General features: G+C 40.4%; 1 protein-coding gene across 1 annotated transcript in view; it reads left to right on the top strand.

Annotated features, from left to right (window-relative positions):
• Positions 1–16,775, top strand: part of SMIM7 (small integral membrane protein 7) — a 68,593-nt gene extending 51,818 nt beyond the window's left edge. Inside the window, exons 4-5 of the mRNA XM_073592845.1 lie at positions 3,804–3,894; positions 11,236–16,775. Coding sequence (XP_073448946.1) covers positions 3,804–3,894; positions 11,236–11,251 — 107 coding nt within the window. The 3' untranslated portion in view covers positions 11,252–16,775. The remainder of the gene's footprint in view (positions 1–3,803; positions 3,895–11,235) is intronic.
• Positions 16,776–18,497: the final 1,722 nt, after the last annotated feature.

Here is an 18,497-nt window from a genome sequence, read left to right as displayed (position 1 = left end):
CCTCCTCGCCCCGCATTTTCACCAAGGTCTTGGCGGAGGTGATGGCCTTTCTTCAGCTCCAGGGAATATCAGTGATAGCATATCTGGACGACCTGCTCCTATTTGCAGCGTGTCCACTGCAGTTAGTCAGAGATCTAGAACTAACAAAGAGGGTTCTTACAGGTCTAGGGTGGCTAATGAACTTGGAGAAATCCAGTTTGATTCCCTCTCAGCGCATCACGTACTTAGGCTATCTGTTGGACTCAACGCTACTGAGAGTGTTTCTTCCAGCAGAAAAAGTACAAAAACTGGACAGGGCAGTGGCTGTTCTCCAGTGCAGCAGTCAGGTCTCCATAAGAGTTCTGATGTCGGCCCTGGGACTATTAACCGCTACCCTCCCAGCAGTGCAATGGGCAGGTCTGCACTTTCGTCCCTTACAGTCCTTTGTCCTAAGGGTGTGGGATCTCAGTCAGAAAGATCTGGACACCTTGGTACAGGTTCCACCCCAAGTAAAGAGATCCCTCTGGTGGTGGAGGAAGGTCTCAAACTTGTCGCAGGGTCGTCTGTGGTTCATCCCAGTTTCTCAGGTGGTAACCACAGACGCAAGCGGCAAAGGTTGGGGGGCGCATCTGGGTTCCCTTTTAGCACAGGGCACCTGGGAGGGCGACGAACTAAGAAGGTTGTCCAATTGGAAGGAGCTGAGGGCAATCGGGCTAGCACTCAGGTTCTTCGAAAAGGAGCTACAGGGCCACCATGTTCAGGTGCGGTCGGACAACTCGTCCGCCGTGGCCTATGTAAACAAACAGGGTGGCACGACAAGCGGAGTCCTGTTGGCCTTAGCATCAGACATTCTGAACTGGGCCGAGACTCACACTCTCTCACTCTCAGCAGTCTTCCTGAGAGGAGAAAAGAATGTGATAGCAGACTTTCTCAGCTGAACCAAACAGAGAGGGCGATTGGATCCTCAACCAGGAGGTTTTCAGTCTTATTTCAGAGAAATGGGGTCCTCCAGAAGTAGATCTGTTCGCGTCAAGAAACAACGCGAAAGCCCCTTGTTTTTTCTCCCTAAACAAAGGGGAGGGAGCACGAGGGGTCGACGCATTGATCCAGAACTGGCATTTCAGAATCTGCTATGCCTTCCCACCCCCGGCGTTATTACCGGCAGTTCTCAGGAAGTTCCAGATGGAAAACACGTCCCTGATTCTAGTAGCACCATATTGGCCAAAGAGGGCTTGGTTCTCAGTACTCAAGCAGCTAGCGGTCGAACCTCCCTTATTCCTGCCACCTCGAGAGGATCACCTCTCACAGGGCCCAGTCCTCTGTCCACAGTTACACCAATGGCAGTTAGCGGCCTGGCTACTGAGGAGGGTATGCTAAGAGCTAGGGGTTTTTCTGAGAAATTAATCTTCACCCTCCTCAACAGCAGGAAGAAGGAAACACGCCAGATCTATAAAAAGGTCTGGGTACGTTTCAATGAATGGTGTGTAGAAGGCTCCTTTGCGGTACACAGTCCCACAGCTATGTTGGAATTCCTTCAGTGCGGGGCAGATAGGGGGTTTATCCATAAGTACCCTTAAAGGTCAGGTGTCAGCACTCAGTGCTTATTTAGAAAAGCATCTGGCCACCAACCCATGGGTGGTGAGATTCTTTAAGGCTCTGTCTAGACAGAGACCGGTTCAAGGCCCTCCCTTTCCCAAGTGGGACCTATCTTTAGTTTTACAATGCCTGACGGGAACCCCCTTTGAACCTTTAGAAGGATGTCTACTAAAGGATCTTGCGTTAAAAACAGTTTTTTTGGTAGCAGTGACAACTGCCAGGAGAGTCAGTGAGATTGAGGCCTTATCTGTTAGACCTCCTTTTTGTGTTATTTTTCCAGATCGGATCATCTTTAAGACTGATCCAGCATTTTTACCTAAGGTGGCTTCTGGTTTCCACAGAAGTCAGGAGGTAGTTCTACCCTCGTTTTGTCCCAACCCCTTGGGGGAAAGGGAATTAAAATTTCATTCTTTGGACGTAAGGAGATGTATTCTTAAGTACCTAGAGCTGACCAAGATGTTTAGAAAGTCAGACTCTTTATTTGTTTTGTTTTCTGGGGCCAGAAAAGGATGCAAAGCGTCTCAACGCACTTTTGCCAGATGGCTCAGAGTAACCATTGGCCAGGCCTATACATTAGCAGGGAAAGAAATCCCAATGGGTTTAAGGGCACACTGTACCAGAGCTATGGCAGCTTCTCGGGCAGAAAAGGCTGGAGCAACGCCAGAGCAAATATGCAGGGCTGCAACATGGTCCAGCTATTCCACTTTTGTAAAGCACTACAGAGTGGACCTGGTGTCGGCTAGTGAGCAAGCCTTTGGGCGAAAGGTATTGCAAGCTGTAGTCCCACCCTAACTGGTAAGTGCTCGTTCATCCTCTCATGGTGGCTGTCCTGAAAGACGAAGGGGGAAAATTAAAGTTACGTACTGGTAACGTCTTTTCCAGTAGTCTTTCAGGACAGCCCTAGTTACCCACCCGAAATTTTGGGGTGTCTTATAAAAGACCAGAACGCAGCATGATAATGATATGGGATAGTATGTTATTAATGTGTTCTTGTGTCTCCCCAGCTGACCGGAGGTAATCTTGGAATATACTGAGGTCTGGCAGGGGGAAGTAAAAATTTATGGGCTGGCGCAGTGTTTCCTAGAGGAAGAGGAGGAGACTATCTCTCATGGTGGCTGTCCTGAAAGACTACTGGAAAAGACGTTACCAGTACGTAACTTTAATTTTTCTGTGCAGAAATCTACAACATGTATGCAGTTTTCTGCATAAAAATTCCCATGGCATAAAAACTGTGGTGTGAACGGGGCACCTAAAGAACAGTTGTTTTCTTTGTGCCCTTACATATTTTGTTGCATATTTCTTGTGAGCAAATTCACATGAATGCTATGTTAAAGTGGTTGTAAACCCTTACATATACCCAGTGAAGTGACTTGCCTCAGGTTATACACAGACCTGAAGCAAATCCTCCTATATATGTTGTACCTGGTTACCTTCTGCCATCTCTTCTCTGCATCCATTCAAACTGCTGAATTTATAAAGCTTGTGTGAGAGTTCAGAAAAAAGGGGACGGAGAGGTGAAGTTACCCTCTGTAAAGCTCAGTGAGGGGAGCTCTGAGAGTTGATTGGAGGGAAAGGACACCCCTCTCCACACAGTACACAGGAACAGAGCTGAGGCCATCAACCAGCAGGAGGTCCCTTCCCTGACAACGTTTTTCTCTTTGTGCCAGGAAAACTTGTCAAAAGTGATTCATGCTTATAGCAGAGGAACGAAATAACAGACACAAGTTGCACTTAGTGCTATGGGTAGAGGCAAGTACACACTGTAGAGGGATATGCTTTGTTCATATTTTATGTTTGAGGTTTACAACTACTTTAAGGTGTGAACACGGCACATAAAAAAACAACTATTTTCCTTGTGCCATTGCAGAGACCTAAGTAATTAAAAAAAAAAAAAAATGCATGTCTTTTTGCACATGGTGTGAATAAGTTCAAAGTATTCCTGTTCAAGTCAAATCTGCATGTGTTTTTTCTATCAGTTTTTTTGTCGTATGGTGTGAATGAGGCCTTAGTAGCCATCTTATTGGCCTGTTCACTCTTAAAGAATATGTTAGCAGGTAGGTTGTTCCAGTGGATTCCTATGTCACTCTGGAACTAAGGATGAGTTTTGGCTTTAACACCCTTCCCAGCCCCCCAATTGTTTTCCACCTCAAGGTAGAGCAGTCAATGTTTGTTATACATATGACTTTTCCTCATCTAGAGGTATATTCTGTTTCTTCCATTTATTTCAGGAGACAACATTCGTGAATTCCTGCTCAGCCTCCGATACTTCCGGATCTTCATTGCTTTGTGGAACATTTTTATGATGTTTTGTATGATTGTGTAAGTGTACACTTTAAAAAAAAAATTTTTTTTATATATATATTATCGATTTAGGGTCCCTCTAGCAACTACAAGTACTTGTACTACTGGGAAATGTATTGTATGCAAGAAGGCAGACGTAAAAGCAATACATTTTACCAAAGAAAGAAGGGAAATAGTAGCGCTAAATAAGTTTCACATGTTACACTGTATAACACCCAGTGATGACAAAGTGCAAATGGTGATCCAAAAGTACAAATGTGAATAAATCCACAACTAAACAGGCGTATTCATCAGTCCATGAAAGATAAATCCAGATAATGTCCGCTCCACACCCTGTGTCACGCCTGTCACTGCTCGCCCATAAAATGTACTTACCAGCAGTGTTTGCCTCACACTCTAATGCTTGGCAATAAGGCATTATTACCCCTCAGGGATATTAGTGGTCCACAGCGTATCCTCCACTCTCATGGATGAATGAGTAGCTCCTGTTTAGGGCCGAAACAACTAATCGATTAATCGACAACTAATCGATTATGAAATGAATCGATTACTATTTTCATAATCGATTAATCGGCCAGTAACATAATGGGGTTAACAATGAAATGAGCCCTTTATAGTACAAAAAGAGCAAATAATCTCTACTGCAAATTTTACTTTCACTGTTCCACAGTAAAAAAAAAAAAAAAACCCTTACAGTAGCGATTATTTCCTTTTTGTACTATGAAGGACTAATTTTTTTATTTAATTATTTTTTTTAACTCCATTATGTTACTAAATGTCTCAGGCCTGGTTCCCACCCATATGTTTTTTGGTGCTTTTTGCAGAAATGCACCACAGTTCATTTAACGTTCACATCTATGCTTTTTTCAGCTGCTGCGTATTTGGAAAGGGTCAAGGACCTTTTTCAATGTAAAAACTGTGCTTTTTTTGGTTCAATATACTTTAATGGAGAAGCTGCAGAAAAGCATGTAGTCCGTATTTTCAGCAATTTGTGTTTTTTTTTAATCTGCCCAACAACAAGTTGGCCAAAAAAAAAGGCATAAAAAAAAGCAAAAACACAAATCGCAGCAAAATCAAGTGCGCAAAAATCAACATGCACAGCAAAAAGCACTGCAGAAACTGATCAAAAGCAAACTGCATAGGTGTGTACTGAGCCTTATGCTGGCCGACACGGATCAATTTTCAGATGAAAATATTAATGCGAAAAATCTTTGTACATTCGCTGAATGAAAGAATGTTTGAAATTTTCACTTGTTTTTAACATTCTGTTTTAAAACTGTAATTTCTGAACGAAAACCACATACACTGTTTGAAAATTCCTTTGACCAAGAAGTTTTTTTATTATTTCTAAATTTTCCCATCACTGTGGTTGAAAACAAACATCGATTTGACCCCACTATCGATTAGAAAATCGAACGAACGTTCTTAAAATGACATTTTTTTTCTTTGAAAGAAGACATTGTTTTTGTATGGCCAGCATATAATATTACAGTTCTGTTTGAAAATCTGCAAAACAGTCTAACTTTTTTTTTTTTTTTTCCTTTAAAAAAAAAAAAATTTGATCCGAGTTGTGATATTTACCAGATTCAACCTCTAATAGTATATACAGTATATCTCCTCTAATAGTTTATACAGTATATCTCCTCTAATAGTTTATACAATATATCTCCTCTAATAGTTTATACAGTATATCTCCTCTAATAGTGTATATATAGTATATCTCCTCTAATAGTTTATACAGTATATCTCCTCTAATAGTTTATACAGTGTATCTCTTCTAATAGTTTATACAGTATATCTCCTCTAATAGTTTATACAGTATATCTCCTCTAATAGTTTATACAGTATATACAGTATATCTCCTCTAATAGTATATATAGTATATACAGTATATCTCCTCTAATAGAGGAGATATACTGTATATACTATATATACTATTAGAGGAGATATACTGTATATACTATATATACTATTAGAGGAGATATACTGTATAAACTATTAGAGGAGATATACTGTATATACTATATATACTATTAGAGGAGATATACTGTATATACTATATATACACTATTAGAGGAGATATACTGTATATACTATTAGAGGAGATATACTGTATAAACTATTAGAGGAGATATACTGTATATACTATATATACTATTAGAGGAGATATACTGTATATACTATATATACTAATAGTATATATAGTATATACAGTATATCTCCTCTAATAGTGTATATATAGTATATACAGTATATCTCCTCTAATAGTTTATACAGTATATCTCCTCTAATAGTATATACAGTATATCTCCTCTAATAGTGTATATATAGTATATACAGTATATCTCCTCTAATAGTATATATAGTATATACAGTATATCTCCTCTAATAGTTTATACAGTATATCTCCTCTAATAGTATATACAGTATATCTCCTCTAATAGTTTATACAGTATATCTCCTCTAATAGTTTATACAGTATATCTCCTCTAATAGTATATATAGCATATACAGTATATCTCCTCTAATAGTTTATACAGTATATCTCCTCTAATAGTTTATACAGTATATCTCCTCTAATAGTTTATACAGTATATCTCCTCTAATAGTATATATAGTATATACAGTATATCTCCTCTAATAGTATATACAGTATATCTCCTCTGTCTGTTATTCTCAGAGTGGATTAAAGATTTTACTCCCTAACCTTATAGTTGGTTATTTATATTTACCCCTGCATATAGAGATATTTAGGAATAAATTGCCTTTTTTTTTTTTTAAACTTGACATATTAACTAAATTATACACCACACTTTTTTTTTTTTTAAGGTTATTAACCGATTAATTGAAACATTAATTGGCCAACTAATCGATTATGAAAATAATCAATAGTTGCAGCCCTACTCTTGTGTATAAAAAAAAAGCATAAAAGAAGACTCCAATAGTGCAAAGATGTCTAGTACTGTGTTCTGCACATTCTCCAACACAGAACAAGAACATGAAGGGGGTTCTAAGAGTCATGACTTCTTTATCACCATTTCATGATACATATGCTGCACTGTCACCATATAAAAGACTCTTGTGTGCTATGTGCAGAGGCAATGTGGTATGCTGTGCGAAGGAAACGGTAGGCAAGATGGACTGGAGGACAGCTGAGTGTACACAAGCGCAGACTTGCTGAAGACCTGAGGCCGGCGGCACCAGCAGACTCCAAAGCGCCACTGTCAGAGTACTGGATGGAAGAGATGACCACTTGCATGGACCCGGACCCGCCGCAACTGAAGGCTGGAGACTGGCGGCGTCAGCAGGCTCTCGCACACCACTGCAGACACCAAGAGTGAAACTTATTTAGCGCTACTATTTACCCTTCTTTATTTGGTAAAATGTATTGCTTTTATACTAATCATTTAAAGTGGCAGCTTGAATATAATCAAAATCCGCATATACACAATTTTGATGCAAAGGTAGAATCAATTGTTTGGTGAGGGTGTTTTGAGATCCTGTGCCATTTTAAGAATGCAGACTTACCTAGGTTAGGTGAATATAAACTTCCACAAACTATATGATTAAGTTATCTTTTTTTTTAGGGAATGGAAAATTGATGAAAAGGCTGAAGAGCATGTGAAACTTGATGGGTTTACTGGAGTGCATTACACAGTTAGGCTGGGCATGCACATTACAAATTGATTGCACAATTTCTATACAGTCTACATTAGATTTTCCAAAAGTGTATGGGATGCTATTTATACCATTTGTCCATATTATATCCAGCCAGGCAGGTCCCTGTTCTACAGTACAAAGTTAATGTTTCAAACCTTTTTATTTTGAAAGGTGTAAATAACAGAAGAATACAAAAAAAAAAAAAAAAAAAAAAAAAAAGAGCAGCAGCTACCAGGCATTCAGGGGCAATACTGGTACCTCCTAAATTCCTTTTTTATTTATTTATTTTTTTTAATTGAAATAACGTACAAAAACCACCTACTTTTACTGCCAACTGTGTAAGCCATGCCTTAGTGAATACACAAATTAGATTTAGATTTATAAAGTATTTAGGAGTATGTCAGATGATCGTACATAGTGGGATTGATTTTCCTAAAATCAAAGCGTGCAAAATCTAGTGCAGCTCTGCATAGAAAGCAATCAGCCTCCAGGTTTTTTTTTTTTTTTTTATGTCAAAGCTTTATTGAACAAGCTGACATTAGAAGCTGATTGGCTACCATGCACAGCTGCTCCAGATTTTGCACTCTCCAGTTTTAGTAAATCAACCCCAGTGTCTTTTTAGTTTCTGGTGACAAAAGTTACTATATCTACTGAATACCCTATATGAACTTCACTAATCTATTGCCTTTTATATTTAATGTTTGATGTTTAGCGTCAAACACATTTATTTAGGAATGCAAAAAACAGTAATCCACGGTTACCAATCAGAATTCACCCGACTCCAGAAAACTATAATTTGATTGCTGTGTTAACTGTATATTGCACTTATGCTTTGTTTTTTTTTTTGTTTTTTGAGCCAGTGAGTGAGCCAGCAGTAGTTAAAGCCCAGTTTCACATCTTTCTATCAGAATGTAGTTCTGTACACCTGCATGTTATTTGTGACTGAGCTATGTCAGGGAATTTTCTAAAATACCCTTTTTTTTCTATGTAATATTGCTGCTCTCTGCCCTCCCACTCCAGTGCTCTGCCCTGGCATAGCTGAGTAACAGCCTTACCCCTAACCATATTAGTTCTCACAAAAACTTTAAATAATGGCAGAGGGGCGTGTCTAAACAACCTTGTTACTGAGCACCGATTAGTGTGAGCACTGGCTCTAACTCTGGTGCCTATTGGACTGTTCTGATTTAAATATAGCTCATATTTAAATATAGCTCAACTGTTGTAACAAGAAGACGGGTAAGTCTTACTGCATATCTGTTTCTGTGATTTGATTTGGGCTAACATTTGGTGCTAGATAGGAAGTGACGGTAAGGGGTTGATTTACTAAAACCGGAGAGTGCAAAATCTGATGCAGCTCTGCATAGAAACCAATTATACAGTGGGGACGGAAAGTATTCAGACCCCCTTAAATTTTTCACTCTGTTATATTGTAGCCATTTGCTAAAATCATTTAAGTTCATTTTTTTTTCCTCATTAATGTAGACACGGCACCCCATATTGACAGAAAAACACAGAATTGTTGACATTTTTGCAGATTTATTAACAAAGATAAACTGAAATATCACATGGTCCTAAGTATTCGGACCCTTTGCTCAGTATTTAGTAGAAGCACCCTTTTGATCTAATACAGCCATGAGTCTTTATGGGAAAGATGCAACAAGTTTTTCACACCTGGATTTGGGGATCCTCTGCCATTCCTCCTTGCAGATCCTCTCCAGTTCTGTCAAGTTGGATGATAAACGTTGGTGGACAGCCATTTTTAGGTCTATCCAGAGATGCTCAATTGGGTTTAAGTCAGGGCTCTGGCTGTGCCATTCAAGAACAGTTGCGGAGTTGTTGTGAAGCCACTCCTTCATTATTTTAGCTGTATGCTTAGGGTCATTGTCTTGTTGGAAGGTAAACCTTTGGCCCAGTCTGAGGTCCTGGGCACTCTGGAGAAGGTTTTTCGTCCAGGATATCCTTGTACTTGGCCGCATTCATCTTTTCCTCGATTGCAACCAGTCGTCCTGTCCCTGCAGCTGAAAAACACCCCCACAGCATGATGCTGCCACCACCATGCTTCACGGTTGGGACTGTATTGGACAGGTGATGAGCAGTGCCTGGTTTTCTCCACACATACCGCTTAGAATTAAGGCCAAAACGTTTTATCTTGGTCTCATCAGACCAGAGAATCTTATTTCACACCATCTTGGAGTCCTTCAGGTGTTTTTTAGCAAACTCCATGCAGGCTTTCATGTGTCTTGCACTGAGGAGAGGCTTCCGTCGGGCCACTCTGCCATTAAGCCCCGACAGATGGAGGGCTGCAGTGATGGTTGACTTTCTACAACTTTCTCCCATCTCCCGACTGCATTTTTGGAGCTCAGCCACAGTGATCTTTGGGTTCTTCTTTACCTCTCTCACTAAGGCTCTTCTCCCCCGATAGCTCAGTTTGTCCAGACGGCCAGCTCTAGGAAGGGTTCTGGTCGTCCCAAACGTCTTCCATTTAAGGATTATGGAGGCCACCGTGCTCTTAGGAACCTTAAGTGCAGCAGAAAGTTTTTTGTAACCTTGGCCAGATCTGTGCCTTGCCACAATTCTGTCTCTGAGCTCTTCAGGCAGTTCCTTTGACCTCATGATTCTCATTTGCTCTGACATGCACAGTGAGCTGTAAGGTCTTATATAGACAGGTGTGTGGCTTTCCTAATCAAGTCCAATCAGTATAATCAAACACAGCTGGACTCAAATGAAAGTGTAGAACCATCTCAAGGATGATCAGAAGAAATGGACAGCACCTGAGTTAAATATGAGTGTCACAGCAAAGGGTCTGAATACTTAGGACCATATGATATTTCAGTTTTTCTTTTTTAATAAATCTGCAAAAATGTCAACAATTCTGTGTTTTTCTGTCAATATGGGGTGCTGTGTGTACATTTAATGAGGAAAAAATGAACTTAAATGATTTTAGCAAATGATTGCAATATAACAAAGAGTAAAAAGAAATTGACCCCAGAACCATCAGGATGGTCAATAAACGCTTGTTCCCACTATCAAGGGGATATGTACTGCAGGCACTGAATGGTCCAATGCTCACATCCATTCCGATCAGAATAAAAAATTGAAAGAATCAAAGCGCTCTCTATTAAAGAGGAGGTCCAGCCCCTGCACGGAAAATGTTAAAGTCAGCAGCTACAAATACTGCAGCTGCTGACTTTTTAATATATGGACACTAACCTGTCCAGGGAGCCCAAAATGTCAGCACCCCAGACGATCTTCGGATCAGCTGTCGGGTGCAGCCGCCACCATTCCTGGTAAGGGAACCTGGCTGTGAAGCTTCACAGCCGGTTCCCTACTACGCATGCGCGAAGTGCACTGCGCTTTCTAATTGGTCTGGCGGCGGAGGAAGGAGGAGGGGGCCAAACTTCCAGGAGACCGGACCGCGGCCCAGTGTCCCAGAAGTGGGGAACGGTACCTGTCAAAAACAGGTACCCGTTGCACCAGATTTTGCACTCTCCAGTTTTAGTGAATCAACCTCTTTGTGTCCTCTTTTTAACTAGCTTCATTTTTGTTTTAAGTTAAACCCTTTAGAGTTAGTCCTAAAGGTAGCATTTTGTTTTAGATTATTATTAAAGATGGGCTTGCAGCAAAAAATATTATGAAATGTATAGTACATGCCTTCTGCTATTCGTTTGTTTGTAATTCATGTTTATTCTCACTTTTTAGGTTATTTGGCTCATAAATGTGACAAATGGTGCTCGCTGGACTAAGTGGATTTTCTACACCAGATATGTCCTTTAAGTTCCCCTCTCTGCCACCAGGCATGTTTCTGTAAAAAGGCTGTTTGTAAATACTGTCTTTCTGTATACTTGTAAATAAAAGATAAGTTGTGACTTGCATAGCCAAAATGGCTCTGGGTTTAAAATTATAAGTCAAAAGTATGTTCTAGAATCTAGATAGAAACATTTTAAAATCTTATTCGGATATCATAATCTGCAAGTCTACTTTCACACAGACAGTTTGTTCGATCAGCAAGGGATCTGAGGCAGAGTAGGCGGGTGACACATCTGTGTCCGCTCAGTTTCTGCAGACCCCAGTCTGCTGTATGGGCAGTGGGGAGTAAACAGACTCCACTGTCCATTTTACACCCTGCTGCCTCTGATTCAGTGCTTCCCAACAGAAGGGGAAACAGTCCGCCTTCATTTTTTCTTAGCAGTCCTTATCGGACTTGGAAGTCTGCAGGAATGCAAAAACTGACAGGCGGACCTCATTGGATCGCTCGTGTATGGTCGAAAGGGAGTAAACGAACTCCCCTGTCCCTTTACACCCACCTGCCTCCGATCTAGTCCTCCCAAATGGAGGAGGACGCAGGCCTCCTCCATTTTTTAAGCAGGCCTGTTCAGACCCGGAAGTCCATAGGAATGGAAAAACGGAAAACCTGACAGGAGGACCTGATTGCATCACACGTGTGAAAGGACCCTAATACGTCTTGATAAATTGTACAACAAAACCCAATATGTCCTGACCTTTTGTAAGGAACTACTTCCAAATGGCATTTGGGTTGAGTTTCTTTTCCAGGGACAAATGTGATTGAATACAGAGGGGTTTTATCAATGTGTATGATGATTAGGTGCCTATTTGTAAATGTTTTCACCTAAGAATTACATACCTTTCACTCATTGTTCATGCATTTTTATGAATTTATTCAATTCGAATAATGTGTTAATCTTGGGAAAAAGCTGCGTGAGATTTTGTAAAAAGACTCCTACATTTTTTTATTTTTATTTTTTAAGTTTAATGTCATGGTACAGCAGGAATCTGAATCTGTATAAATAAAATGACAATCCAGTCATTAATGAATTGACGTAGCTTTAGTCTGGTCTTTCTCCAAGATATTCTTAAAATATATTTAAAGCTTGCACCTTATTTTAATTTTGAAAACCATATAAAATGGTTAAAGCGGTTTTAACCTTCCAATGTTCAAGAAGAAAAAAAAACTTGCAAGGCAATGACATAATGTACTAGTATGCATCACATACTAGCACATGAAATACTCACCTTGAAACAAAGCCCTCCAGCGCTGTAAAGTCACCGATTTAGGGGGCTGACATGTTCTGCCTGTCTGTCTTCTGGGTTTGCGAGCTCCAGTTTTGTGATTGGCTGGAGCCACAATGACGCGCTCTGAAGGTTCGGCGCTGTAAGCCAAACCTTCAGAGCGCATGCGCCGATGATGTCATCGGCTGCATGCACTCTGAATATCTCCTAAACTGTGAAAATTTTAAGAGATATTCACAGTACCTACAGGTTATGCTTACCTGTAGGTACAAGTGGTAGTACAGAGTTCACTACAACTTTAAGACCCCTATTAGGGTTTTATTTTCTAACTGTGTTCTACTTAAAGTGTTTGTTACCCCAGCATTTCATATTCCTGCTATGTGCCAGCTGTACAATAGACTTGTATGAGAAAGTATCCTGTTCTCTTTGTATTGCTTCCTTTGTGTGAAATCCCTGGTGTTCCTGCCTGCCCTTCTCTCCTATTAAAAACTGACCACACTAAGCAGGAGAACACACCATGGCCAGTTCTCTAGCTCTGCTCGGAACTCAGCCTGCTCTCCTCCAATGATCTGACTTGTCCTGACAAGCCTCTCTGCACAGCCATTCACTGGCAAGCTCAGTGTACTGTTGCTTTTCCTCCCTTCCAGCTCTTATGCAGCTGAGAACAGAGGGAATGTGATCACTTTTGAAAAGGGGAGAAAAAGGTATTTTATAATGGGTTTTTTTTTTTTTTTTAAATCTATACAGAAATGTTTTGCCTTTTTTGTTTTCCTTTTAAACTGAATGGGCGCTGTTTTTACAAGGTTATTGTTTACAAACGCTTTAAGGAAAAATCCCTTCATTTCCTGCCTCAAAGGTACAACTCTAAGTGAGCAAAAACTCACTCCAAAGCATAGGGAAATCCCCGCTTAGGCAGTTTTTCCTGGAATATGATTCCCATTGGAAACTTTTACCATATATTCCTATTCTGGTGAGAAATTATTAGTATATAGGCTTTATATAGCGCTAACAGTTTGTGCAGCACTTTACAATGTAAAGGGAGACAGTAGAGTTACAATACAAATGGAGAGAGTGAATGAACATGGGACAAAGACAGCATTGTGGTATTACTTGTTGTCTTATATACCATGATGATGCATCCGCTATCAACTCAAACTGTGTTTTCTTTGTGATTTTAAGATACAAAAGGTCTGACCTGATGATGTCTAAGGGCTTATGCACACCGCATCTCAAAAAAGCTGCTCCTACAGGCTTTTGAGCTTTTTTGAGCTCTCATTTTTTTCTGTCTGGAAACTCCTCTCCGTGTCCATTCACGCTCTTACAAGCAGAACCCCCCCCCGGGCAAGTGGCCAAAAACGTACAGAAAGTGTGAAAAAGCTAAAAAACGCACATAAAAATAAAATAAAAAATAATAAAAATTAGCCGGGGGAAGGGTTTGTGGGGGAAAAAAAAACGCTTATGCTCAAAGCTCAGTAAAACAGTGCAAAAGACCACTTTTTCACAAACCCACCACTCAGATCATTTTATTTTTTATTTTTTGTGCTTTTTCGTGCTATTTTGGCTTTTCGGCGTGTTTTTTGGCACAAAGGCCTCATGCACACGAGACGCTGGTGCAAACTCTTCTGAACACATGTTTTTAAAAGCTGAAACCGGCGTTTAGAAATGCCCATTTTGCCACGTTTAGCCGCGTTTGCGTCTAGAAGCGTCTGCAGAGAATGACATTTTGCGACCCAAATTTGGGGCCCCGTATCTCGGGGCCACTTGGTGCTAGGAACCCCAAATTTGGTGTGCTAACACCGTGGAACTAGCACTACAACATATCCACTACAAAATATCCAATCCAATCCCAAATTTGGATTTGTTGTAGTGCTAGTTCCACTGTGTTTGCACACAATATTTGGGGTTTCTAGCACCAAGTGGCCCCGAGATATGGGGCCCCAAAGTCGGGTTGTAAAATATTCCTTTAAAAACACTTATAAATGCAAATGCGGCTAAACGCAGTACCCGCGTTTGGCGTCTGAAACGTGGAAAACTTTTGCGTCTGAACCCATTTTTTTGCTTTTTGCTCTTGTTTTCTTCTGGAAAAACGAGGTTAAACGCAACTGCCTAAAAAACGCCAAAAAAACGAGACTGTGTACATGGACACATAGGATAACATTGAATGGGTTCAGGGGCAGTTGAAAAAAGTGTCCAACTGCCACTGAATGCGAGTTTACCAGCGTCTCGTGTGCATGAGGCCTTAGGTGTCTTTTCTGCTCGAAAGCTCCTCTCAAAAACGTGACTTTTGGGAGTGTTTTTTTTCTGCCTGTAAGAGCGTATGCCTGTAAACTCCCTGAAAAAGCTATAGTGTGCATGGACACATTGGCAAACATGGAGGGGAGTTTCCAGGCAAAGAAAAAATGAGAGCTCAAAAGCCTGTAGGAGCAGCTTCTTTGAGCTTCTTTGTGATGCAGTGTGCATGATCCCTTAGGGTGATATTTGTTGGCTGTGCTTATCACTACATCATCTTCTTTCTTTTTTTTTTTTTAAATGGTTGCACTACGTTGTTGAACATTACATCAGCCAACATACAGTCAGACAATTATGCTGACTAATATGTTTTGAAGAGATCTCATTGAGAAGTGCAATCATTGTTAGTCTCCCTGGCCCTTGTCCTATAAAGCATTTAGTATTCTCCAAGGCTACACCACAAAAACTACTAGTTAAAGGTTTTTAAAGCTTTTAAACTGTCGGGTACTTTTTGGTCTAAAAATGTACCTGCCAGTCCTCATCTTAATTGTTCTCTGTGTAAAGATCTGGAAAATATGCACCATTAATGGTAATTGAAGTAAGGTTTGGGGACACTGGTAAGAACCTGAAATACAAGGTACATTACAAAATGTATAAACAGAAAAGATAATCTCCTGTGCTGGTGCAGAGGGCCTTAGTAAGGGTGGTAGTATTTCTCAAGGTTGTATATGTGAAGAGATCATGCAAGCCACGCTGCCTATGTCGACTAGGGGAAGTCCGAAATATTATGTGAAAAAGGAAAAGAAAGGCGCGTAGCCTGTTGCATGAATAATTGAAACGAAGAGTTTATTGTAAACACACAGAAATATATACAAGGGCAATACTACGTATTCATACATATAGGTAAGAGCAATGTTAAACATTTAGTAGATTGATATATGTTGTGGTCCCCACAAGGGATACTCAAATAGTTGGCTAACGCGTTTCAAGGGTTATCCTCTTCATCAGAGCCTTAGAGGGCCAAATCTAGTCTGTCTGTACATGTATAAAAGTAGATATAGATAGAAGCTGGATGGGTAGTGTACCACTACATAGGTGGTATAGTGTTGTAGGCAAATTCTCTTTCGCTGTAAGGGATAGCTTTCCACACCTCAGCACTCTCAGTACCGTAGAGATGGTGTGTAGATGTAGGGCCATCTCTTGATTGCTGTTGGTCTTAAAACCCTGGTGGTTGGTTCCGGTATTGCAGCCGGACGTCTATGGATGTGTATCCACGTCCTTGTTAGGCTATGCTGAACGACTCCCCTGCGCTGTGGCTGTGTGCTGTCTCCTACCAGGCTACAGCCATGTTGTGCTTCTGGGATTCCTGGTGAAGTGGGAGTGAGCTACTGCGCAGTATGGCCGTGTGACCTTGATAGGTCACACAGCCAAACTGCGTAGTAGTAACTGTGGTGTCCTTGTTGGTAAGGTTTCACATTACTTCCTGTTCTAACAGGAAGTGAGAAGAAATCTCCCCAACAAGGACACGTGATAAAAACCTGTCCGTGGCTTTAACCCTTTCCTGTTCTATTCAAAATAGTCTTCACTGGGCAGTAATATGTGACAATGGTGTTCAGTTGGGTATATAGTAGGACTCCTTTTTTACGTTTTGATAGAGCAGCTGTGTCCATGTTTATTGCACAAATTGCTAATCGGGTATCTGTGAGGTGGGTGAAATGATACTTTGAATATCTTTTGGTTTTGATAAATGCTTATATTTATTTTTTAGTTATTTTGCATAAATACATTTTATAAATCAGGTTTACTAATCCCTTTTGTCTGATTTTGACAGGTCATATTCAAGATGTACTGTTGCTGGGTAATTTAATTATTGAAAAGCATTTGGTTAGTATTCTGGCTAGTCTTTTTTGTTTCTAGAACAGTGTCATCAAATTACTGTTTCATACTTGTAAGATCTCTATACAATAAACATTTCATCTAAATGGTCTGTATTTTTCCCCTGTATGGGTTTGAATATTAGGTAAATTATTTATCCTGCTGAAAAATGTATGGAACAACATGTGCACAATGCTGATTACTACAGTTTATGAAAAAGTAGACAATATGCAGGATTTAAAGTGGTTGTAAACCTGCATATATACCCAGTGAAGTGACAGCCTCAAGTGATACACAGAGATGAAACAAATCCTTCTACAGAAATTGTACCTGTTTATCTGCAGTCTTCCAAAACACACATTTTACACAGCATTTCTGAGCAGCACAAAGCAGGGGGTGGGGATCTTTCATCACACACCACAGAACTAGAGCACAGAGCTGAGTGTAATCTGATAGCTGATTGGGGAAAGTGACACCCCCCTCTTTTACAGGCTAAAGGCTGATCTAGAAGTAGTGAATCATGCAGATATCAGAAAGAGGAGAGATCAGAGAGGAATCAGATTTGGTGCTATGGATTTAGGTTGGTACAAACTATACTGGGATGTGCTTTGTTCATTTTTCATGTCTAAGGTTTACAACCACCGCAGCATGCTAAATAGTAGACCATATCAGGAATAAAAATTGTATATATTTTATTCCTCTTTTATACAGGTATCATAACAGAGATCTGTGCCAGACCAAAAGTTCCATTCTTCACCTTGCAGACGACTGCATGTGAATGCAGATAGGTGCTCAAAATGTAACTAACTTGAGGGAGAGAAATAAGATTTAACATGAATTCCCAGAACCTCTATAATTAACTAGATTATGCACGGTGCACCAGAACTTGTTGAACTCTAACAAAATTTGAATTTCAATGCCAAAATGTGTTGTGTTTGTCTTATGTATAACCATCAACAGGAAGTGGAAAACAACTACCTAATCCTTGTTTGTAGGACATAGCAGATACCTTCAGCTACCTTCATGTTAAGAAAGCGAGTGACTTCAATGCAGCTGTAAATTACAACAAAAACATTTTTTAATAACTAACTATAACCCTGTAATCATTTATGTTCAGCTTTTTTTGAAAATATACCTTTAGTGCATTTTTTTGATTAAAGGGTTATATTTAGCTATTTAAAGTGCAGGTCACGTGTTTGCTGATTCCCAAGTGATTCATGGACCTGCTGGTGGGCATATGGAGTGGCTGCAGCCACTCCCCCTTCTCCTGGCTGTGATGTCAGACCTGTCTGCCCAACTCTATACATGCCCACCAGCAGGTCCGTGAATCACTCAGGAATCAACAGTGATCACGTGACCAGCTGGTGGGCTTGTATAGAGCGGGGCAGACAAGCTTGACATGTCTGGGAGGCAGCCTTCCAAACAGGAGAGGAGGAGTGGCTGTAGGGCAAACTGAAGTCTGTCAAGGTTGGAGGGCGGTGTGATTTAAGCTGACCTCAAAAGATACAGGCACGCTGGGTTATTACACAGCATGCCAGTGTATAAGTGCAGTGTGACAGAACATGTAAACTGACCATGCAAGCATGGATCAGCTGCCATGTTTAGTGTGGTCAGTTTACCATCAGAAGGAGGGGAACAGATAGGATCAATCATGTAAGACAGAAGAACATTAGGCACTAATACAATAATAAATTGAGAACTGAAGTACAAAAGCATTTAAGATACAGTACCAGGGTTTTTTAGGTTTACAAACCCTTTAAGTCAACAGGTGCTCAGCTATGCTATTTCCTGACTGGATCCCACTGGTCCCACCTCTTAACCATTACCAG

The sequence above is a fragment of the Aquarana catesbeiana genome, linkage group LG01, assembly GCF_042186555.1.
Source record: "Aquarana catesbeiana isolate 2022-GZ linkage group LG01, ASM4218655v1, whole genome shotgun sequence".
In the NCBI taxonomy this organism is placed as follows: domain Eukaryota; kingdom Metazoa; phylum Chordata; class Amphibia; order Anura; family Ranidae; genus Aquarana; species Aquarana catesbeiana.
The sequence above is the reverse complement of the archived record's forward strand: the minus strand, read 5'-3'. Positions and strand labels throughout refer to the sequence as shown.